We start from the raw sequence: 25,800 nt of genomic DNA, 5'->3' as shown, positions 1-25,800 counted from the left end.
TGTTGTAAATTAATTTTGTGATCAATTGGATCTGTAAATGTTTAAGTAACATACTTCATTAACAGATAAAACTAGGGAGGCAATGAAGGTAAAGGTAGTGGTGACCATTTTGAAACAATAAGTTTTGGTAATAAACGAAGAGCTTGCATCATCCCCATTTATTTCATCCACTTGTATACAATATCTTGTTACACAAGTAAAGCAAAATTAAACAAATACCTTTCCACAGATTAACATGGAGAACCTTTTATTTCAGTTATAGGTAGGGTAATTAGAAAGTCATATTAATAGTATCGCGTAGCATGTGAAGAATAATATGAGTCAGTCACCAAGCACATTAGTACTTTGAATTACCTTATATGGGATATTTCACTGAAGCCCATGCAAACTGATCCAAAGCAGACACATTATACAACCCTTCTATCTCATCAGTTATTCTGATATCTTATCAAACCGATTAGACTTTTAAAATATTCTAGTATGTGCGTGTATGTACGTGTGTTACAGGTCACAAAACAATTTTTTAAAAGTCAGAACAACGGTTTCCCATTTTTTGCAAAAGTATGACCTTTTAAACAGTTCTGTATGTTTGTTTTCATTTTAGTTTAGATAACACTTTTCCACTAATACCATTGTAACTTCTCAAGGGCAATTAGAGATGGGCAATAAATGCTGGCCTTGCCAACAACGTCCACATCCCAGGAACGAATAAAAAGATAGTAACTACTTCCAAAACCTCCAGGATAGACATACACTACACAGCTGAAATCTCAAAATTAATTTGTCAAACAGTGGTTGCCAACAGAATTGTTTTGCCACATTTTAGGGCATAATTTTTAAAAATAGGATTATCCCATAATCACGTATTACCAAGGTTATTAAAATGTGGTCTGAGCTAAACACTGAAATTATAAATGTGCTATCAATTGCAAATTCTCTAAAGAATTCAGAAAAGAATAACTATGTTTCAAAGCATGAAGCCAAACAAGCAAAAAGTGTTAATACAGAATATGTATAGCTTGATGTGGTTATGCAAGTGAGAGCGAGAAGGGGTGGGGGTGGGGGTGGGGGTGGGAGGGGTGGTGGGAAGGGAAAGAGAGAAGGGGGAACAAAACCATGTGTCCAAGTGGCCATAGCCACCGCCCACTCAACCAATTTCCCTCCTCCTCTCCCTTCCTATTTGTTCCCCTTAAAGAGGTTTTGTTTGCTTTCAAAATTCAACTTGTTTCAACTTGAGGAAAGAAACTATCTGTCTGCCTTTCCCTCACCCCCTACTCCTGCCATAGATGTTTAGAAATTAGAATCTCGGTCACAGGTGTAAGCCATTTCTAAATGTCAACAAAACACAGATGAAATAATTAGCTGGTTTTAAAATTTAACTAGCGTTTTTTTCATTAAAGTAACATTACAAGAGAAAGACAATTTTTCTCCCTCTCGCCCCTGTTCTAGGACCAGTCTGTGTCTCTCCCTCTTTCTCTCTCCAACCCCCTTCCTCACTGTCTGAGATGCTGTGTGTGTGTGTGGACACAATCAGAATATTATCATGTTTTTCTCTCTCAGACATAACCTCTGTTTAAAAAAAAACGCAAATTTTACCTTAGCAAAACTTTTAAAATTTGTTCTCTAGTTTTTCTTTAAATAATTTTGAAAACTTTTGGGCAAAACTGCTAGAAGCTAACAAATAAATATCCTGAGTTTGGTGACTGAATGGTACTGAAGCATCTTGTGAAGTTAGGTATGCTGCGTGTGCTCAGACTGCATAATCCAAATTCAGCTCATGGCATCAGAGCTCGGAGAAAAAATATTAACTCTAAACCCAGGCTTTTGGGAATGGCTGAGCCTTTCAAATAAACATTCATGAAAACATAGAAAGACACAAATACAATGCTTAATTTACCAGATAAACTTAATTGTGTTATTGTGAAATTTATATATTTTTATTTTGGTTAAACTTTTATTCTAGCATTAAAAAAAATTCTGAGGAAGTAATAGAAATTCAGGAATAGTTTAGAAAAATTAAGAGTAACAAGTGGTCATATTGCACAGTGACAATGGCACCCTTCCATTATAAATGTGGACATAAAGAAATTCAAATTGGAGGGTATGACATGGTAGCCATTACTGAGACATGGCTGCAAAACGGTCAGGACTGGGAACTAAATATACCAGGTTATAAGGTCTACAGCAAATATTGGAAAAATGGCAGAGGGGGAGGAGTAGCCTCAGTGATTAAGGATGAAATCACTTAAATGACGAGAGGATATAATGAGAGGTCAGCAGGCGGTGGAAACTTTATGGGTAGAATTAAGAAATAGGAAAGGATTTAAGACTGTAGTGGGAGTTGTGTATAGGCTCCCTGGTAACAGCTGCAAAGTGCGTGATTGTATAAATGCAGATATTAGACAAGCATGTAGTAAAGGCAGAGTGGTTTTAATAAAGCAATTTAAACTTTCATATAGATTGGGATAAGCAGACAAGCACCTGTCAGAAAAGTAGTGAATTTCTTGAATGTGTTCGGGATAGTTTTCTACAACAATATGTTCTAGAGGCAACAAGGGGGAAGGCAAATTAGATTTAATAATGAGTAAGATTTAGTTAACAGCCTAACTGTGTGTGTGAACATTTATCCAATAGCGATCATAACATGATCACGTTTAACGTAGCACATGAAAAGGAGAAACGTGAAACAGCCAAGATTCTAGATTTGGGCACGGCCAACTTGAAAGGAATGAAACTGAGCAAATCTGTTAATGGGTAAAACGACCAAAGATCAGTGGGAGATGTTCAAAAAAGAGAATGTGATACAGAACCAGTTTATACCAGAGGGGCAAGAACTCTATTTGCCAAACAAATCCAGCCAAGGACGACTAAATAGGCAAGGAAGGGACAACATAAAACTGAAAGAAAAAGCATAGAAAAATGCAAAAAATTGCAGAGATCCTGGCAAATGGGAAAGATACAAAGAACAGCAAGGATCACAAAACAGATAATAAGAGCTACAAAAAGGGAGTATGAAAAGAAATTTGCAAGGGATATCAAAATCAACACAAAGAAGTTTTACAATTATATTAGGAAAAAGAGCAATGTTGGCCCCTTAAAAATGGAAAGCAGTGCTATTTGTCAATGATAATAAGGAAATGGCAGACATTGAATAATTATTTTGCATCAGTATTTACAGTAGAGGAAGAGGATAACATACCGGAAATTCAAAGGAAACTAATATTGAAACAGGGACAGGGACTCAATGAAATGAACGGCAATAAAATAACAGTAATGAAGAAAACAAAGTGACAAATCCCCAGGACCAGATGGTTTCCACCCCAGGGTTTTAAAGGAAGTAGGTGAGCACATTGCAAATGCCGTAACTATAATCTTCCAAAGTTCTCTTGATTCAGGAACCGTGTCTTTAGATTTTAAAATTGCGTATTTCATTCCGCTATTTAAGAATGGCGAGAGAGGGAAACCAGACTAGTTAGCGTAACTGCTGTCGTCGGGAAATTGCTAGTGTTTATAAATTAAGGATAGGGTGACTGAACACCTCGAAAATTTTCAGTTGATCAGAGAGAGCCAGCATGGATTTGTAAAAGGTTGGTCATGCCTGACAAACCTGATTGAATTTTTTGAGGAGATGAATAAAGTAAATGGGCAGGGGAATGTCTATGGATGTTATTGATAAGGACTTCCAGAAGGCAATTAATAAAGTCCCACATAAGAGAGACTGTTAACCAAGATAGAAGCCCACGGAATTGAGGGTAAATTATTGACCTGGTTAGGTAACTGCCTGAGCGGCAGGAGACAGAGAGTAAGGATAATGGGTAGGTACTCAAATTGGCACGATGTGACTAGTGGTGTCCAGCACGGATCTGCGTTGGGGTCTCAACTATTCACAGTATTTATTAATGACTTAAATGATGGCATAGAAAGTCATGCATCTCAATTTGCCAATGACACAAAGGTAGGCGGCATTGTAGGCAGTGTAGATGAAAGCATAAAGGCTAATGGAATGCTGGTTTTTATATCTTGGGGACTAGAATACAAGGGGGTAGACATTACACTGCAGCTATACAAAACCGTGGTTAGACCACACCTGGAGTATTTTGAGCAATTCTGAACACCACATCTAAGAAAGGATATATTGGCCTTGGCGAGAGTGGAGCGTAGGTTTACCAGATTGATACCCTGACTCCAAGGTTAAGTTACAAGGAGAGATTACATAAATTAGGATTGTATTGCCTAGAACTTAGAAGGTTAAGGGATGATCTGATCCAAGTTTTCAAGATATTAAGGGAACAGATAGGATAGATAGAGATAAATTATTTCTGCTAGTTGGAGATTCTAGGACTGGGGATGTAGTCTTAAAAATTAGAACCAGACCTTTCAGGAGTGAAATTAGGAAACACTTCTACGCAAAAAGGGTGGTAGAAGTTTGGAACACTTCTGCAAATAGCAATTGATGCCAAATCAATTGTTAATTTTAAATCTGAGATTGATAGCTTTTTGTTATCTGAAGGTATTAAGGGATATGGGCCAAATGCGGGTACAGATTCAATCTCCCAAATCCGGAGTTCCAAAATCTGGAAAATGTTCCGAAATCCGGACGTTTTTAAAAACGGCGACAGTGGTATTTATTCGCCAAAAAAAGCGCTAATCACTCCGCTATTTTTTTTAATATAAAGAGTCCCAGTGGTAAAAATCAGCGGAAACCGTGGTCCTCGCCAACGTTAGTCCGAGGCCGATTACCGCTGCGAGTTGGGCCTAGGGAAACACAAAATAAAACATGCAAAAAAAACAAAATTTAAAAAAATCATAAAACATTCAAAAGACACTTAACTATTGAATCGCTGAAAAAATTATAAAAACTTCAATTGACCTTTTTTGCAGGTCTTCATACCTACCGCTGTTTCTAGGGCTACAACGCAGGTTTTTCTCCACCCAGAATACGGGTGCGCCAAAGGTCAAAATTCGGGATGTCGGAAATGTGCGCTGTGTCCTGGGGCTGGCTGCTCCTCTTCTCCCCACTACCTTTGGTGTTTCCTCCTCGGTCGAGTCAGCGTGCTGTCGGCAAATACAGATGCACGATAGTCGGCCCAAGGGTTTCCGGATTTGGGACTTCGGATTTCTGTTCCGAAATCCGGAAATACCCGAACCTCAGCATTTCCAGGATTTGGGACATCGGAAATACGTTCCAAAATCCGGAACGGCCTCGGTCCAGAGGTTGAACCTATATATGGAGTTAGGTTGCAGATCAGCCATGATCTCATTGAATGGCAGAACAGGCTCAAGGGGATGAATGGTCTATTCCGTTTCTATGTTCCTAGGAATTTATAATTTTTTTAAAAGTTGACACAAAAAGTGTGACTAAAACATAACGGAGTCAAGTGGCGCAGGCAGCTAGTACACACAGATACACACATAAATATATAGCTATCGTACAGTTGGCAGTCACCCAACTGAATATTTATCAAATGGTAAACCAGTGAGCTATTTAGTTGCATTATTTCTTTCAGATGAACAATAGAATGTTTTACATATCCCTGAACTGAAGTGATACTGCTTTATATTAACACAGGTGTAATTCTATCATTATGTATTCATCTTTCAATTAAGTAGGATTTATCTTGGTAGCCACCTATTCGGTTCTCAGACTTATCACATCAGCATCAAGATGAACATTTTATAATAATAAACTTTCAGTTACATAGCGCCTTTAACATAGTAAAACGTACCAAGGCACTTCACAGCGGGGTTATAAGACAAAACAAATAAATTTGACACCAAGCCACAAAAGAAGAAATTAAGGCAGATGACCAAAAGCTTCCTTAGAGGTAGGTTTTAAGGAGCATCTTAAAAGAAGGAAAGAGAGGTAGAGTGGCGGCGAGGTTTTGGGGCGGGGGGGGGGGGGGGGTGGTTCCAGAGTTTAGGGCCCAAACAGCTGAAGGCACGGCCGCCGATGGTTGAGCAGTTTGTGGGCCCAAATTTCCCCATGCGTTGCTCAGCTTTTTTTTGGAGCAACTAGACTTTTTTTTTGGAGTAACTTAAAAATCTAAATTCTCCACATTTAAGTTGCTCCAGTATAATTGAGTTAGTTAGGTTTTTTTTTTTAAGTTCAGGTTTCTTTTCCCAAAAGGGGGCGTTACCAACCACTTACCCCGGTTTTGGCCATTTATGCAAGTTTAGAGTTAAAACTTAATCTGGCCTAAGTGTCCACTTTTGTGCATTCTGAAAAATCCTGCGGTGAGTTAAGAGTTCAGCGCATGTAGCCAGAGACAGAGGGTGGGAAGCATTAAACATTAAAGCACTAAAGCATTAAACACATCACTTGAACCATAAAGAACCATATAAACCATAACATTTAATAAATAATAGAAAATGTAAAATAAATAAAGTAATAATTAGTAAAGAGTCTTACCTTCCCGACTGGAGCACGTACCGGCAATGCCCTTCAGCCAGGCCTCGGTGGGGGAGCCTCGCAGCCACAGCAGCAGTGTAGCCGTTCTGCCGTGGTCCAGTACAGACTCCAGTCGGGTTGAGGATACCTTCTACTCTCGTTTAATCTTTTTGGTTGTTTGGGTTTTCCCCCGTCGACTATTTGTCATATCTGGGTTGCTGTGGATTTGTGTCTTTCTGCTCCCACTTCCCTTGGAGCGCTAAAGCCAGCAAGAGGGGTGGTAGTAGTACAAAGGAACCTTCCTTCTCTTAAAAGGAAAGGGTCAATGCTGCAGGCTCTGCATGAAATTGATGCCCCTCATCACCGACGGCAGCCGCGATTCGCGATGATCAGTGCAGGGCTGCCCTGCCCTGCCCTGCCCCGCCCCCGCCAGATCAAAACTCTTCGTTTTCCCCCACCCTCCCCAAACTCTTCCCCTCCCCACCCCTCAAAAAACTCTTCCCCGATCAAAACTCTTTCCCTCCTCCCCCCCCCCCCCACCAACCTGTCTCTTGTAGCCCTCAGTGCGGGAAGGCAGCGGCCGGCCTGTGCGGCAGGCCATTCGGCCCGGGATAGGGATGCCGAGCGTCGGCGCCTCCCACACAACCTGCATCTCACACACACAGATCCTGAAAGCTAGGAGCTACTGCGCATGTGCGCACACTCTAGTGCGCATGTGCAGAGGTTCTGACACTGTTTTCAGCGCCGGGAACTGGCTCCACCACCGAATCCAGTTGCCACGCCACGCCACCATGGAAGAGGCGCTGGGGAGCAGCCAAACTCGGCCCAAAGATTTTTAGCGCCCTTGGACTTCTACAAAAGCGGTGCACCTCTGGTGAGTGCGCCAGAAATCTGTACTGGCCAAATTTGGGCTCATAATGAGGAATGTTCAAGGCGGCAGAATTTGAGCAGTGCAGACATCTTGTGGGGTTGTGAGGCTGAAAAAGATTACAGAGATAGGGAGGAGCAAAGCCATGGAGCGTTTTGTAAACAAGGATCAGAATTTTGAAATTGAGGCATGGTTTAACTGGAAGTCAATGTAGGTCAGAATTTTACCAAGATTCTTATATTTATTTCAAATGTTGCTAGTTGGTAACCCTTTAGTAGCTTTTTTCTTGTCTAAACCAGTGGTTTCCTGTGCCTACAATATCAACTTGCATTTATATACTGCCTTCAATGTAGTAATGAGATCTGAGAGATAGTGATTGTGACCATTTTTAAAAAGGGGGACAAGTCCGACTGCGGAAACTACAGGGGCATCTCCCTGCTTTCAGCCGCTGGGAAAGTTGTCGCTCGAGTTCTCCTCAATTGTCTTCTCGCTGTGGCTGAGGAGCTCCTCCCGGAATCACAATGCGGATTTCGTCCCCTACGGGGCACAAAGGCCATGATCTTTGCAGCACGCCAGTTGCAGGAAAAACGCAGCGAGCAGCGCCAGCCCTTATACATGGCAGTTATCATGGGCGACTTTAATCTACATATTGACTGGGCTAACCAAACTGGTAGCAATGCAGTGGAGGAGAATTTCCTGGAGTGTATTAGGGATGGTTTTCTAGACCAATATGTCGAGGAACCAACTAGAGGGCTGACCATCCTAGACTGGGTGATGTATAATGAGAAAGGACTAATTAATAATCTTGTTGTGCGAGGCCCCATGGGGAAGTGTGACCATAATATGGTAGAATTCTTTATTAAGATGGAGAGTGACAGAGTTAATTCAGAGACTAGGGTCCTGAACTTAAGGAAAGGTAATTGCAATGGTATGAGACGTGAATTGGCTAGAATAGACTGGCGAATGATACTTAAAGGGTTGACTGTGGATAGACAACATTTAAAGATCACATGGATGAACTTCAACAATTGTACATCCTTGTCTGGATAATAAAATGGGGAAGGTGGCTCAACCGTGGCCAACAAGGGAAATTAAGGATAGTGTTAAATCCAAGGAAGAGACATATAAATTGGCCAGAAAAGCAGCAAACTTGAGGACTGGGAGAATTTTGTAATACAGCAGAGGAGGACAAAGGGTTTAATTAGGAGGGGGAAAATAAGAGTATGAGAGGAAGCTTGCTGGGAACATAAAAACTGACTGCAAAAGCTTCTATAGATATATGAAAAGAAAAAGATTAGTGAAAACAAACATAGGTCCCTTGCAGTCAGATTCAGGTGAATTTATAATGGGGAACAAAGAAATGGCGGACCAGTTAAACAAATACTTTGGTTCTGTTTTCACGAAGGAAGACACAAATAACCTTCCGGAAATACTAGGGGACCGAGAGTCTAGTGAGAAGGAGGAACTGAAGGATATCCTTATAAAGTGGGAAATTGTGTTAGGGAAATTGATGGGATTGAAGACCAATAAATCCCCGGGGCCTGATAGTCTGCATCCCAGAGTACTTAAGGAAGTGGCCTTAGAAATAGTGGATGCATTGGTGATCATTTTCCAAAAGTCTATCGACTCTGGATCAGTTCCTATGGACTGGAGGGTAGCTAATGTAACAACACTGTTTAAAAAAGGAGAGAAAAAATGGGCAATTATAGATCAGTTAGCTTGACACCAGTAGTAGGGAAAATGTTGGGATCAATTATTAAAGATGAAATAGCAGCGCATTTGGAAAGCAGTGTCAGGATCGGTCCAAGTCAGCATGGATGTATGAAAGAGAAATCATGCTTGACAAATCTTCTGGAATTTTTTTGAGGATGTAACTAGTAGAGTGGACAAGGGAGAACCAGTGGATGTGGTGTATTTGGACTTTCAAAGGGCTTTTGACAAGGTCCCACACAAGAGATTGGTGTGCAAAATCAAAGCACATAGTATTGGGGGTAATGTACTGACGTGGATAGAGAACTGATTGGCAGACAGGAAGCAGAGAGTCGAGATAAACGGGTCCTTTTCAGAATGGCAGGCAGTGACTAGTGGAGTGCCACAGGGCTCAGTGCTGGGACCCCAGCTCTTTACAATATATATTAATGATTTAGATGAAGGAATTGAGTGTAATATCTCCAAGTTTGCAGATGACACTAAACTGGGTGGTGGTGTGAGCTGTGAGGACGCTAAAAGGCTGCAGGGTGACTTGGACAGGTTAGGCGAGTGGGCAAATGCATGGCAGATGCAGTATAATGTGGATAAATGTGAGGTTATCCACTTTGGGGGCAAAAACATGAAGGCAGAATATTATCTGAATGGTGGCAGATTAGGAAAGGGGGAGGTGTAACGAGACCTGGTTGTCATGGTTCATCAGTCATTGAAAGTTGGCATGCAGGTACAGCAGGCAGTGTAGAAGGCAAATGGTATGTTGGCCTTCATAGCTAGGGGATTTGAGTATAGGTGCAGGGAGGTCTTACTGCAGCTGTACAGGGCCTTGGTGAGGCCTCACCTGGAATATTGTATTCAGTTTTGGTCTCCTAATCTCCTAATTCTTGCTATTGAGGGAGTGCAGCAAAGATTCACCAGACTGATTCCCGGAATGGCGGGGCTGACATATGAGGAGAGACTGGATCAACTGGGCCTTTATACATTGGAGTTTAGAAGGATGAGAGGGGATCTCATAGAAACGTATAAGATTCTGAAGGGACTGGACAGGTTAGATGCAGGAAGAATGTTCCCGATGATGGGGAAGTCCAGAACCAGGGGACACAGTCTTAGGATAAGGGGTAGGCTATTTTGGACTGGAGATGAGGAGAAACCTCTTCACTCAGAGTTGATAACCTGTAGAATTGCCTACCGCAGAGAGTTGTTGATGCCAGTTCAAGGGGTACGGAGAGAATGATCAGCCATGATCTTATTGAATGGTAGTGCGGGCTCGAAGGGCCTACTCCTGCACCTATTTTCTATGTTTTTTGATCTTACAAAAGCCTTTGACACGGTCAACCATGAGGGTCCATGGAGCATCCTCCTCCGTTTCGGATGCCCCCAAAAGTTTATTAACATCCTTCGCCTGCTTCACGATGACATGCAGGCCGTGATCCTTACCAACGGATTCATTACAGACCCAATCCACGTCTGGACCGGGGTCAACAAGGCTGCGTTATCGCTCCAACCCTCTTCTCAATCTTCCTCGCCGCCATGCTCCACCTCACAATCAACAAGCTCCCCGCTGGAGTGGGACTAAACTACAGAACCAGTGGGAAACTGTTTAACCTACGGCGCCGCTAGACCAGATCTAAGATCACCCCAACCCCTGTCATTGAGCTGCAGTATGCGGACGACGCCTGCATCTGTGTACATTCAGAGGCTGAACTCCAGGATATAGTAAATGTATTCACTGAGGCATATGAAAGCGTGGGCCTTACGCTTAACATCCGTAAGACAAAGGTCTTTCACCAGCCTGTCACCGCCGCACAGCACTGCCCTCCAATCAAGATCCATGGCGCGGCCCTGGACAACGTGGACCATTTCCCATAACTCGGGAGCCTCTTATCAACAAAGGCAGATATTGATGCGGAGATTCAGCATCGCCTCCAATGCACCAGCGCAGCCTTCGCCTTCTGAGGAAAAGAGTGTTTGAAGACCAGGCCCTCAAATCTACCACCAAGCTCATGGTCTACAGAGCTATAGTAATACCCACCCTCCTGTATGAATCTGAGGCATGGACGATGTATAGAAGGCACCTCAAGTCGCTGGAGATATATCACCAACGATGTCTCCGCAAGATCCTGTAAATCCCCTGGGAGGACAGGCGCACCAACATCAGTGTCCTCGACCAGGCTAACATCCCCAGTATTGAAGCACTGACCACACTCGATCAGCTTCGCTGGGCAGGCCACATAGTAAGCATGGCAGATACAAGACTCCCTAAGCAAATGCTTTTCTGCGGAGCGCCTTCATGGTAAACGAGCCAAAGGAGGACAGCGGAAACATTATAAGGACACCCTCAAAACCTCCCTAGTAAAGTGTGACATCACCACTGACATCTGGGAGACCCTGGCCGCAGACCACACGAGGTGAAGAAAGTCCATCCGGGAGGGCGTTGAGCTCTTTGAGTCTCACCCAAAGAGCATGAAGAGGCCAAGCACAGGCAGCGGAAGGAGAGCGCGGTAAACCAGTCCCACCGACCCCTTCCCTCAACGAATGTCTATCCCACCTGTAACAGGGTCTGTGGCTCTCGTATCGGACTGTTCAGCCATCAACTCACTCACTGAGTAGATTCCGAAGGACTGCCGATGATGATGATGATGATGATGAATGTAGTAAAATGTCCCAAGGCACTTCACAGGAGCTAAATCAGACAAAATATGATGCCAAGCCAAAGAACAAGATATTAGGATAGTGACTAAAAGCTTGGTCAAAGAAGTAGGTTTTAAAGAGCATCTTAAAAGGAGGCGAGAGGTATCGTGAGGCAGACAGGTTTAGGGAGGGAATTCCAGAAATTGAGGCCCAGACGATTGAAGGCACTGGTGTAATGAAGGACATGGAGGACACACAAGATGCCAGAGTTGGAGGAACGGAGAGTTTTCAGAGTGTTGTAGGGTTGTATACAGGTCATCTGAAATTAAAGGAATCTCTGAGGATTCAAGTTAGAGGTCCTCAGAAAAAACTGGGATTCCCATGTTCACTACAACTGAGTAGCCTAACTATGTCATCTGATAATTGTGCATACCCATCCTAAGAATATTCCTTTACTAACTATAGAAGCAATGTGTCCATTCTCTGTTCATTTTCAGAAGCATAATCACCCATTTGGCTCGCCAAAGTGGCTCTTCCCATCAAAGGGCACCTGTAATATCTTGTCATTCAGCTACTAGGAAGCCCAAGGCAAAACACTGTGTGTCAGTTGAACAAAATCCTTTGGGTGACAGAATGGGCTCCTAAATTCAGAGAAGCCACCCAACTTACTATCTCAGTGAGCTCACTTATTAAGCTCTTTAAAAGGGCCTGATGTAGCCTTTACCACAGCCTGAAGCGTGATGCCCAGATGACCCATCTGCCCCAATCATGTGGACTTATGAAATGGGGGAATAGAATTCAAGGACAGCACAAAAGTGTGGTCAAATGGACAGTCCTTGACAGAGGGCGTCAACGTCATACTGATTGTAAGTTTCAACATGTCATAATTATGGATAATACTACATAACACTGGCACAGGCCAGTTGGCCGAATGGCTTGTTTCTGTGCTGTAAATTCTATGTAAACACATGCATGCATGAGGTTGGAGAGCAGGACGACTGTAGACAGCAGCTGTATATGCATATACACATACACAACCAAATAAATAGCGATTTGTACAGTAGGATGTTAGTGCAAAAGTTCACTCCAGAGTCACAAATACCAACTTTCTGGTGAATGCACTAGAAGTTTCTGCTGACTGGAGGAATGCACCTTCTGCTGACAAGGAACTGGCAGTGGGAGTGAATAGGCCATAGTCAAACTACTCTGAAAGGGCTAAGTAAACTCAACTCAAATATTTGTAACTGATTCAGTCAACTTAAATTTCACTGCAGTGGCTATATAATCTGTGTGACCTATACAACAGGATACAATAAAAATCTTTCCCCACAAGTTATTAAATACTTGAACAACCGTAAGAATTAGTTTGAGGAATCTGCAACCAAAATTTTAAAAGTTAATTTGAATCTTACCAGCTTCGCTGCTTTTTGAAATGAGTTCTCTGTTCCAGTTGTTGACATAACTGGTGAAACATCTGACCTGGAAGAAGACAACGCTGTTGTGGTGTTATCAATCCGAAGGTCAAAACTTGAAGAGGAACGCATGGATGTAACAGGGAAGTTATGTCCATTCAAACCACTAACTTTGTACCGCTCGCAGTTCTTTACTGAACTATACAACGTGCCATTGGGTAGGCTTGTGCTGTGGAAAGTGCCAATGAGCTTAGCAGTCTTCTCGCTCTCATCAGAATCCAGTTTAGGAAAGGACAGAGATTTGATATTGCTAACAGATGAAGCAGGTGGGAGAGATACTTTGGCAGAAAAGAGCACTTTTTCACAGTTCTCCAACTGTGGCAAATTTACGAGGCCATTTGGCTTGTGAAGAAATTTGAAGTCTGAGGTAGCCTCCTCTGTTGAGGCCTGCACTTCTGGGCTTGGTAATGCATCTGTGGGTCCCACAATCTGCACATCCAGGCCATTATCCAATTGTGGAATGATCATTGGTCGTGAACTCGCCTGAACTTCAAGAATATTTTTGAGTTCCTCTTTATCATTTAGTGTTTTCAACTCCAGTTTATCAAAAGGATCCTCTTCACTTTCAAAGTCTGCAAGATTGAGTTTAGTTGTGTAAGGGGGACTTGGGTCTTTTTGTTTTACAGCATTGCTGTTAGCTGGCATTGGGGTTAGAATGTTGTTGTGCCTTAGACTGGCAAGTATAGGGTTAATAGTCAGTGGAAATGCTGAAGAATGTTGTCTACTTGTTTTCTCCGAGAATGCCTCAGATTCAGCAGTCACTGAAGAAGCTTTCCAGTTTAAACTGGCTGCTTCTTGTGCAGCTTTAATTTGTTTTATTTCTTCAGCCCATTTTATCGTCCTCTTCTCTAAAGAGAAATCGAACTAAAAGAAAAAGAAACATCACATTTTACTATTAAAGTTTAAGAATAGTTTGAGAGAAACACGGCTAACAAACTTTTCATTAATCTCCCCAAGATTCCATGTTTAATAAAATTATATAGGAAAAGTAAATGAAACATTATGTAAAAGAGCAGAAAAATTACTTTCAATAAATTAGCAGTCACATTTCTTGCAATAAACACAAAAACTAAATTTTTTCAAAAGTTACTTTAAGACATGTGGGGAGAGAAATTCACTATCGCCCTGTTTGAGGCGCGAACTTTTAAAAGTTTGAAAAGTTAGCGCCAGACACTCACAATTTCAAACTTTAAAAAGAATTTGTCGTTTGCGCTCCAAGAAGGAAATGGTGCGCTCCACTTCCTTCTTGGAGCGCAATCGGAAGCAGGCGGACGGTGAGTTCAGCAGCACTGCACACAAGGCCGTGCAGAGCTGCCGCTCTGAAAAGCTCCTTCCTTCCCTTAAAAGGGAAGGGCTATCGCTGTAGGCTCTGCAAAATAAAAACAACTTACCTGGACCTGATCGATCGCAGGCAGAAACCTGCAAAAAAGCTGGAAGAAACAAAAAAAAAGAAAAGTTTAAAAAAAAAACTTACCTGGGCCATCTCGCTTTTAAGTATCGCTCCCGAAGTAGCCCGCTGCCCAATGCACGCTTCCTGCAGCCGTCGGTGTTTGTGCCATTGCTGTTGCAGGGGATGGAAGGCAATTTCAGGTCTACCGGGGCGATGTGCACAACAATGATGTCACTATTTCCGGGAGAAGGAGAAGGAGATCAGGGCCGTAGCCGTAATCGCCATAACCGCAAAACTCCTGCCGAATATGTCAGGAGTTGATGTTATCGCCGTGCCTAGTCACAAAGCCATTTGTGCCCTGTTAGCACCTCCTGGGGGAGCTTACGGGATGCGCAAAGGCACCCAATTTTGCCTCCATGGAGTTTCCCTGTTATGAAATTACATCATTGAGGTTAGTGGTACTCGAACTACTTACTGTCCAATTATTATACTGAAACGAGATTGTAATATTTGAACTCTCTATAAAGTGGCGTGGCAGTTATAATGTCATCTCCTAGATGGAAAAAACCTGGAAAATCAGAATCTCAACTGGGATAAATATAGAAGCTTTCACAAAAGTGAAAGTTATGACAGTCTTAGCTTGTCAGGGGTGTAGTGCAGGATGGGAGAATTTTACACTGATTGAACACTGGTAGGTATTGGTCATGACGACAAAGTTCAATGAGTGCAAATAAGTGAATTTTTACCTGTGCTACACGAGTGGGTGGATTGCCATTAAGCATCTATAATGCACAAAGTCAATTTCCAGCAACATACTTTTCCTGGTGCTTACTAATGCTGCAGTTAGTGACTGGTGAACACAGTACAAGAGATACAACAAAATGACTTCTCTGAATTCTCAGTGGACAAATGCATAATGGTATCATGCAAGAGAGTTCAGAACGGTCCCAGTTTTTATTCCAGGTCTGTGTCAAGACTCATTTGGGTTGTAGTTTCCTGGGTCATAGCGTAAATACCGTTCATAATCAAAACAGCCTGATATTCACTGTACAGGCCCACAGAAAGAAAGACAATTTGGAAGGGTACTGGATACTCGTCAGTGTCTAGGGAACTGCACCACAGTATAAGTTAGCAACTACAGGCAAAGGCAAAGGCAGCGAGGAAATGAGGAACAAAATTGGGGGAGTGAAGACAGACCAAGAAAGTATAAAAATAGTTCCTGTCAGGTATCTTTGTAATGCATATTAAAGCACAATGATATGAAATGGAAGGTTAGGGCTTGTAACCACGATTGGCCACATGGTGAGTTCAAGACATCAGGATACGTACCGAAGAAGAGGTACTTTCCCACAAAAACTGAGGCAGAATTAGAAGAAATAAAATTCCAAGAGGGTGAAAATGATCCACGCTGCTTTTATGTAGATCCTAGTGGATAGCTCAATCATGGAATGGACAGTGAAAGATGCAAGGTGCAAGCATCTAAAGAATTTTTTAAAATTGTGATATAAACTCATTTCAAATTCATCTGAATGTTGGTTTCATGCTTTTTTTAAAGTTTATCCTATCAATAAAAGAAAGCTAATTTGGACAGTGCCACAGTCTCCCATGTTCCAACGAGTTCAACTTAATATAAATAATGCCCAAGGTGCTTTACAGAGGGTAAAGGATGTACATTAAGGCATGAAGCAACAGATTAAGAGGTCAAAACGGGTTTGGAGATGACTTTGAAAGGTGGAGAGAGAAGTGGAAGTGGCGAGGTATTTGGAAGCGAGTTACCAGAGACAGCTTTGGAATGTTAAAAGCTCTGCAAGTTAACATTCCACTTTGGCCTCTGAGTTTTGAACTGCTTTAATCCATTTTTTCTCTTCTCACAGCATGAACAAGATGACTACCATCAAGCTCTTTTCACCTCTTTACTATTTAAAACAAATCCATTTCTAGACTATTAACCTATTAAGATGCTATTTTGTACTAATTAACAAATTTGACTAGTGATTATCACAGTTTTGGTCAGTTCTATATAGCAGCTTATCTACCATTTCTTTCCAGTTGAAGAAATGTCTATCTAAACCATCAACCTACCCTTGGGTCTCTACCCAAACCATTAACTTATCCTTTCAGATATGGACAGATATGATGTGAACATCCTGCTCAAAGATATGTCAGCCCAGTAGTTTGAATGCTAGGCAAATGGTATGTAAAAAGGCAAATGGTATGTTGGCCTTCATAGCTAGGGGATTTGAGTATAGGAGCAGGGAGGTCTTACTGCAGTTGTGCAGGGCTTTATTGAGGCCTCACCTGGAATATTGTCTCCTAATCTGAGGAAGGACGTTCTTGCTATTGAGGGAGTGCAGCGAAGGTTCACCAGACTGATTCCTGGGATGGCTGGACTGACATATGAGACACTGGATCAACTGGCGTTTAGAAGGATGAGAGGGGATCTCACAGAAATTTATACGATTCTGACGGGACGGGACAGGTTAGATGCGGGAAGAATGTTCCCGATGTTGGGGAAGTCCAGAACTAGGGGACACAGTCTTAGGATAAGGGGTAATGTGGAAATGTATTTTTATCTAAGCTGATACCACACGGTATTTTTGTGCCCTTTTTAATATATAACAAAATGGAGTCCTGGTCCTTCCAGAAATTTCTGCATAAAGCAGTCGGCTTGCATAAACAGCTAAACCTGGCTTGAAAGGGCTGATAGCCACCAGACAGCTAGGAGGCAAGTCCTGCTGAGACAAGTACCCAACCCCCCCCCCCCAATGGTGCTCTCCTATTGTCTATACGACACCAATTCCATGCCACTCCACCCTTTTCGAAGTACTCAAACCACCAGCCATTATCTCTTGTAGAGACCTCATCCATTTGATGCAAAAAGATAACTGACTAGGAAACTGGACAATCCTGACACAATGCAAGGCAGGTAATAGCTCATTACCACACTCTCATCGAATAATGGCCGGCTGGCCAACTAATAACCCTGACAAAAGGAAATATCTGGAAACCATGTCAGGACAAGGATGTAGTAATTAACTCTTTATCTGTATTCACTGACTGCGAGACAGAGCCAATACACAGGGAGAGGCCATAACTTGGGTTTTACTGTATAAATATCTTGTGAAACTGTACCATTTCGGAGGTGTTCACTTAACCATTGACTGAGTGTGACCTTTCCCTTGCTAGCAAGTAAATTAAAGAAACTTTTGCCGGAGCTGAAGGTGTCGGAGTCATTTATCGGAGGTCGAGATTTCGACAGTTACTTCTTGGAGGTTCCACCGAGATGCATACTCTCTGCCCTGTGAGTAAAACGGATACAGGCATAGTGCCTCTCCAGTGAAAGGCTTCAGTGGCCAAAACAAGGTGAGCCTTTTGCTCACAAGAGGTTTCTTCACTGTTGAATCGCATATGTAATCTGTTGTCCACAGGGGAGGTACTGCAATCTACGAGACTCGACATTTAAAAGCTAAAGTTATTTTTTATAACCCTTTCTTTCTCAGCTCGCAAGCAGAAGAGAACTGGTTCTGGAAAAATCTCGAAACAGCCCGGGGAAGGTTTCAGTAAGTAAGGTAGAAACAGCGCTATTAGGGGGGAAAAAAAAAGGTTCTTAAAAGGTTCTTATGTGATAAGATTAGAAAAAAAAAACGCTAATCGATCGAAGGTTCTTATGTGATAAGAGTTAGGGTAATGGAACCATAAGTTTTATAAGTTTTGTAAGTTTTATTAGGATAGGTTAAGGACTCTGTCTGTAGTGGCGTACAACGCAGACTGAAAATTGATTATTTGTTTAGATAGAGTTTAAGGTTATGATTTGTATACTCGCGTGAATGTTGTTTGTCCTAGCTGTCCTTGTTATACTGTTGTGTGCAATACCTTTGTGCGACATTGCAATTAGAGAAACGGGAAAAACAAGGATTGATTAAGAAAAGAAACAGAACCTGATTGATCAACTACAGTTGGTTCGTGCCAACATATCTCACACATCCAGACTGAGCCCAAATTAAGAGCCTTTTCAGGCCACGTAACGGCCAGAAGAAGTGGGCGTAGAGAATTCGGTTGGCCGAAAGGATTGAGAGATCAGAAACTGTGGAAAATCTTAATCATTCAGAATGGATGCTGGAGCAAGTTAAAACACCACAAAAGGCACACCAGCCTATGTCATGCTCCAGAATTGTGGTCAGTCTTCAACTGAACAAAGAAAAAAGGGTAAAGTGGACCAAGGGTGAAAACAGGCCATTTCCACCCGATGGTTCATTTAATTTAGAGAGAATAACATGTCCAGAGGAGTGTCTTATAAACAGAGATCCAGGTAGAAGGGGAAAAAAAAAGGAAAGTAATAGAAAAGGCCTGGGTTCCGATTCTTCAAGCCCATGTAAAATTAACAGAGGAAGTAAAACAAATGTAAAACAAAAAGAGAACCGGATAGTGACTTATCGATTCAAAAAAAAATAAAGCTAGCCAAAAAAAATAGCTTTATTGAATGGAGAGACACTTTTGTGAATGTCTTGTCTTTGAATGAGAGTGCTTCTGTGTTTTTTTCATGTGTCTAGAAACCTGTTTGGAAAGGATGTGGAGCTGCCCGTTTGTTTTAGCTCCACCCACTTTTTCAAACAGAGTGAAGATTTTTAACCCTTCAGAGTGTTGTCCTGTATGTGGGAAGTTTAAAACATTTTAAGTTAGAAACGCAGGTGTGGATTTATTCGGATGAGAAGTTACGGAGCTAGGAAATGCACAAAGGTTAGGTTTGTTGAGACATGGTCCCGGTGGTTAAAAAAAAAAAGAGAATTTATTTGACACACTCACTTACTTGTCGAAAGAAGACACGCAATCATGGATTATATTGGTATGAAAGACATAAATTTAGTCTAGGAGTAAGGTAAAGAACGGGGAAGGGAAGTTGTAATGCCTTGTGAAGTTGTAATGCTTTTTTTTTTAAAGTCTTTCTGGGTCTCTCGAGGTGCAGGCTGCGGGAGTACACTCCCATTGTCCTTGGTGTAAAATCTTGACGCGAAAGCTTCTAGCTCAGTAAGAGGATTTTTTTTTTAGATAAAGAGTGGCAGTACAATATTTGAATTGGGATTTTGAGATATTTCAGGTGATCTCCTTGATCAACATTTTGGGTGTATTGGAAAAATCTTGTTTTATAATTTTATTAAAAGGCTTCCAAACCCAAGTACTTTACATTCTGTGATCTGTGAATCACGATAAGCATAAATGAGAAGTCAGTGTAACACACAGATTCGTCCAGTTCAGAAGCCCAATAGTGACAAATGGAGGTTTGTCCATGACCCACGAGCTGTGAATGAATCTACTATATTCTCACAATGCTTAAAGAAGGATTTGGAATGAAGTATCCCGGAATGCTTTCCAAAGTCTTAAGCAGTCCCTCACTTCAGCACCAGCCTTGGGATTACCAGATTACAGTAAGCTATTCAACTTATTTGTGCATCACAAAATTGGGTTTTGCACAATCTGTTTTGACTCAGTTACATGGGGACAGGCAGTGACCGGTAGCGTATTTCAGTACCCAACTAGACCCATTATCACGCGGACTTCCAGGATGTCTTCCTTCGCTGGCAGCAGCTTATTATGCTATACAACAGGCTCAGACAATAACTCTAAATCATCCGACCATTCTATACATCCCACACTGTCGAGATTTTACTTACTAAATGTGCCACCCAACACCTAACCTCTGCAAGAACCACTAAATATGAAGTCGAACGGTTATCAAATCCAAACCTTATAATTGCTCAGACCCGCCACCCACTATTAATGACGTGCTGACCTTTCAGACACAGGCCAGTACGAAGGAGGTGGTGACCTGGACGAAGGATCAATGTTATAAAAATCCAGAAGGAATATGGGTTCACCACGACGGCCGCGTGGTGGCACCCAAATCCTTACTTCCATGGATTGCCCGATGTGTTCATACATTCACACATGCAGGCAAAGGGGGAATGGCAGATTATATTTTGGCAACTTGGTATGCATCAGGTATTTCGGCAATTGCAAAACAAATCTGTGAAAATTGTGTTACCTGTCAGACAATGAATCCGGGTAAGACGGAAAAAGTAGAATCTGCCTCCCACCCAAATCCAGTCGGGCTTTTTGTACATTTACAAATGGATTTTATTGAATTACCTATGTGTATGGGATTCAAGTATGTATTAGTTATTGTAGATGTGTTCTCTAGATGGATTGAAGCCTTTCCATGTAAAAAGGCCGATGCCACTACTGTTGCTAAATGTTTGTTAAAAGAAATCGTACCGCGCTTCGGAATCCCTGCTAAGCTTTCTAGTGATAACGGGTCACATTTCACGGGAACTGTTATAAGGGAAATGTGTAAAGCTTTACAGATTAATTAACGTTTCCATTGCAGTTATCATCCACAATCAGCTGGATTTGTTGAAAGATATAATGGAATGCTTAAAAATAAGCTGGCAAAACTATGCAATGACACTGGACAGAAATGCTGCCCTTAGCTTTGATGGTAATGCGATCTGCAACCAACAGAACAACAGGCCCGTCACCGCATGAGATAGTTATGGGACGACCCCAACGACTACCTTTTACAGCACCATTTACTGCAAAACAAATGGACATCCACAAAATGGAGGAAAATATGTTGAATTATTGTATTGCACTAACCAAATGTATTTCCAGCTTTCATTCACAGGTAAAGGAAGCTCAAGTCGAGTCAGCGGAAGGGAAGCGTCATAACCTGGAGCCAGGGGAATTCATTTACATCAAGATTTTTAAAAGAAGAGCAGTCTACAGCCAAGATTTGAAGGACCATACCAGGTCTTGCTGGCGACTAATACTGCAATCAAGGTAAAGGAAAGACCAACATGGATCCATGCGTCCCATTGCAAAAGGGCACCCAACCAGGAGGAAGGGAAGAAGGAACCAGAGGAACAGAAAAAGGAAGACTGAATAAGGAACTGTACGGACTATGGGGACTGATGGTGCTGGGCTTGACAGATTTTTACTTTGCATTATTGATTATACCAGGGGTACAGACACGCCACCGAAGGGAACTGCAAGTAAACGTATTTATGGCACTGAGTCATAAATATGCTCAAGAAAGAAACTTATCGAGTTGTTGGATATGTTCCCATGTACCTGTCCACTCCAAAGGGGGTATTCCCTTGAGATCTGTCCCCTTTAACGAATCAGAAATGGTAGAATGGTTGATAGTGCAAAATAGGACAAACCTAACCAAGGTGTCAGAAACGAAGGAGCAAACAGAATGGAGGTCAGCAGGGTATAAACTTACAGCCTTCCAGGGATGGTACCAGCCCAATTATGATAATAACCGACAGCCACCCTTCCTAAGCATTACTCCCAGAATAGGAAATCCTGAAGGTATAATATGCCTAGTGAGTAATGAGACTAAAGGACCAGAAATGGGATGCAGCAAGTGTTCCCAAATGACTAAATGGCAAGCCACAACTAATCCCACTGATGGGAGAAAGATAGCAACCGTTGGCTGGACAATGGTCCATAACAAAGCCCCAGGTGAAGGGTGGGAAGATGAAACCACTCAAGTATGGATGGCGAGAAAGGACCAGGAGCTGACGTCCTATAAGTGCACCTACTTTATTTGTGGCCATAAAGCCTACCCATGGTTACCAGCCAACTGGACAGGGTCCTGTTACTTAGGATATGTGGTACCCTTTATCAAATCAATAAAGACTCTAAGGGATGCCTATGGAAGTCATAGATTTAAACGGGATTTGACATGGAATATTCAAGGTAATGGTGCCACCCTCTGGAATAGCATCAACCAAATGCCAGTTACGGGAACTGGCTAACTTAGTCGAATCAGTAGCCAACTCGACTTCCCAAGCCTTTGAAGGGGTGAATGATGAAATGGTAGCTATTCGAACAGTGGCTCTCCAAAATCGTATGGCCTGAGATTATCTCCAAGCCAAGGAAGGAGGGACATCCGCATTAATAGGTGGAGAATGCTGTACGTATATCCCAGATAAATCAGAAGAAATCGAAAGTCTAGCTGAATACATTAGGAAAAAGGTAATAGAGTATAAACAGACAGTTGGCCAGGACGGTATCACCTTGTGGGGTTGGGCATCGGGATGGTTGGGATCCCTAGGGAGATCTGTGGTACAGGGTTTGATCATATTCCTGCTGATAGTCTTCGCCCTATAGCTATTATTTGTCGTCGCTAAGTGTTGCTGTGCCAGGGTGGGAAAAACCATGTTACCTACCGAGACCACGGCTAGAGTTATGGTAGCAACAACTGCTGAAGGCTCTTGTGTGGAAATGGAAATAGAGAGACTGTACAAGATCAGAATGGATTAAGTTGTCCTTGTGAAGGACAAAATGGGGGAATGTGGAAATGTATTTTTAACTAAGCTGATACCACACGGTATTTTTGTGCCCTTTTTAATATATAACAAAATGGAGTCCTGGTCCTTCCAGAAATTTCTGCATAAAGCAGTCGGCTTGCATAAACAGCTGGCTTGCATAAACAGCTAAACCTGGCTTGAAAGGGCTGATAGCCATCAGACAGCTAGGAGGCAAGTCCTGCTGAGAAAAGTACCCCCCCCACCATGGTGCTCTCCTATTGTCTATACCACCCCAGTTCCATGCCACCCCACCCTTTTCGAAGTACTCAAACCACCAGCCATTATCTCTTGTATTATCTCATTATCTCATCCATTTGATGCAAAAAGATAACTGACTAGGAAACTGGACAATCCTGACACAATGCAAGGCAGGTAATAGCTCATTACCACACTCTCATCGAGTAATAGCCAGCTGGCCAACTAATAACCCTGACAAAAGGAAATATCTGGAAACCATGTCAGGACAAGGATGTAGTAATTAACTCTTTATACGTATTCACTGACTGCGAGACAGAGCCAATACACAGGGAGAGGCCATAACTTGGGTTTTACTGTATAAATATCTCGTGAAACTGTACCATTTCGGAGGTGTTCACTTAGCCATTGACTGAGTGTGACCTTTCCCTTGCTAGCAAGTAAATTAAAGAAACTTTTGCCGGAGCTGAAGGTGTCGGAGTCATTTATCGGAGGTCGAGATTTCGACAGTAGGCCATTTAGGACTGAGATGAGGAGAAACTTCTTCATGCAGAGAGCTGTTAACCTGTGGAATTCCCTACTGCAGAGAGTTGTTGATGCCAGTTCATTGGATATATTCAAGAGGGAATTAGATATGGCCTTTACAGCTAAAGGGATCAAGGGGTATGGCGAGAAAGCAGGAAAGGGGTACTGAGGGAAATGATCAGCCATGATCTTATTGAATGGTGGTGCAGACCCGAAGGGCCGAACGGCCTACTCCTGCACCTATTTTCTATGTTTCTACGTCTCATGCCCGTGAACCAGTTCAATAGATAGCCTGGGTTATCCTCAAACTAACAAATTCCCAGCCAGGTTACCATCTGAAGTGCTTAACAATAAAACAGATGCTCCTGATGGCTCAGAAAGTTTATCTAGTGAATAATTGAGTAATACTGACCTCTAGATATTCCAGGATTGATGTTAAATACAGTAACATGCACTTGTATAGTGAATATTGCAATAGGTTTTGATGGCTGGCCATCACAAACTGAGTATATGGCTGACCTACGTGGGCTGCAATTTGCAAATTACAACAACTTGGGTCTGCATAGCACCTTCGACGAAGAAAATGTCCCAAGGTGCTTCATTGAAGCGTAATTAGACAACAAAAAACAGCCAAGAGATATTTGGAGGGGTGACTAAAAACTTGGTCAGAGATGGGTTTTAAGCACGGTCTTAAAAGGAGAAAGGCGTCAAGGGGCGGAGTGGTTTAGGGAGGGAATTCCAGAGAATAGGGCCTAGATGACTGAAGGCACTGCTGCCAATAGTGGGGCAAAAAGAGTGGGGGACGCACAAGAGTCCAGAATCGTATGAATGGAGAATTCGGGGGTGCGGTGTGCAGGACTGGAAGCTGTTGGGGTAGGACGAGGTCATGAAGGGATTTAAACACGAGGATGAGAATTTTAAATAAGGCATTGGGGGACCTTGACCAAGAGACAATATACGTAAACAAGCACAAGTGACGGATGAAGGGACTTGATGTGAATAGAATCAGGCAACCAAATTTTAAATTAGATGAAATTTATGGAAGGTTAAGGATCTAAGGCCAGCCAGGGGTGCATTGGAATAGTCAAAATCCAAAGCTGACAAAGACATGAATGAAGGTTTCAGCAACAGATGGATATTGCAGAGGTGCAGGTAAGAGGTCTTTGTGACGGACAGGATATGGAGTGGGAAGTTCAGCTCAGGTCAAAGAGAACACCAAAGTTGTGAACAGCTGGTTCAACTGGAGACAGTAGCCGGGGAGTGGGATGGAATCAGTGGTGAGGGTATAGATTTGTGGTGGGGGCTGAAGGTGATGGCTTCAGTCTTCACAATATTTTACTGAAAGAAATTGTGGCTCATCCAAGACTGGATAGCGCACAAGCAGTGTAACAACAGAGGCACTGGAAGGGTCATGCAAATTGATGGAGAGGTAGAGATGAGTATTATCAGCATACTTATGGAACCTGATCCCTTATCTTTGGATTATGTTGCCAAAGGACAGCATGTACACGAGAAAGAGGAGTGGGACATAAGAACATAAGAATTAGGAACAGGAGTAGGCCATCTAGCCCCTCGAGCCTGCTCTGCCATTCAATAAGATCATGGCTGATCTGGCAGTGGACTCAGCTCCACTTACCCGCCCTCTCCCCGTAACCCTTAATTCCCTTATTGGTTAAAAATCTATCTATCTGTAACTTGAATACATTCAATGAGCTAGCCTCAACTGCTTTCTTGGGCAGAGAATTCCACAGATTCACAACCCTTTGGGAGAAGAAATTCCTTCTCAACTCGGTTTTAAATTGGCTCCCCTGTATTTTGAGGCTGTGCCCCCTCAGGATAGGTCATTGGGGGCTCCAGCGGTAACAGTTTGGCGTGGAAAGAGAAGCCATTGCTGGAAATGCTCGGCCTATGACTGGATAGGAAAAGTGAAACAAAGTCCCACTGAGCTGGACAACAGAGGAGCAGCAGAGATCAAGAAGGACAAGGAGGGTTAGTGCACCATGGTCACAGTCACAAAGGATATCATTTGTAACTTTGATTAGGGCAGTGCCAGTGCTGTAGCAGGAGCAGAAACCTGATTGAAGAGATTTAAGCATGGGGTTGCAGGAAAAAGGTGCACAGATTTGGGTGGCAACAACATATCCAAGGCTTTAGAGAGGACAGGAAGTTTTCGGATGGGCCAGTAGCTTGTAAGGACAGAGGGGTCAAGGGTGGTTTTTTTGAGGGAGGTGATGACTGTAATTTTAACAAGAATA

General features: G+C 42.5%; 1 protein-coding gene across 4 annotated transcripts in view; it reads right to left on the bottom strand.

The window, feature by feature from the left end:
- ubap1 (ubiquitin associated protein 1) overlaps nucleotides 1-25,800 on the bottom strand; it is a 95,432-nt gene that overhangs the window by 17,065 nt on the left and 52,567 nt on the right. For 3 of the 4 annotated variants that reach the window (XM_070868205.1, XM_070868223.1, XM_070868214.1), the window contains exon 4: nucleotides 13,004-13,927. In XM_070868205.1, coding sequence (XP_070724306.1) covers nucleotides 13,004-13,927 — 924 coding nt within the window. Of the gene's footprint in view, nucleotides 1-13,003; nucleotides 13,928-14,537; nucleotides 14,688-25,800 lie in introns of all 4 variants that reach the window. The other variant, XM_070868230.1, reaches the window with a different exon arrangement.

Source organism: Pristiophorus japonicus, chromosome 2, assembly GCF_044704955.1.
Source record: "Pristiophorus japonicus isolate sPriJap1 chromosome 2, sPriJap1.hap1, whole genome shotgun sequence".
NCBI lineage: Eukaryota > Metazoa > Chordata > Chondrichthyes > Pristiophoridae > Pristiophorus > Pristiophorus japonicus.
The sequence above is the reverse complement of the archived record's forward strand: the minus strand, read 5'-3'. Positions and strand labels throughout refer to the sequence as shown.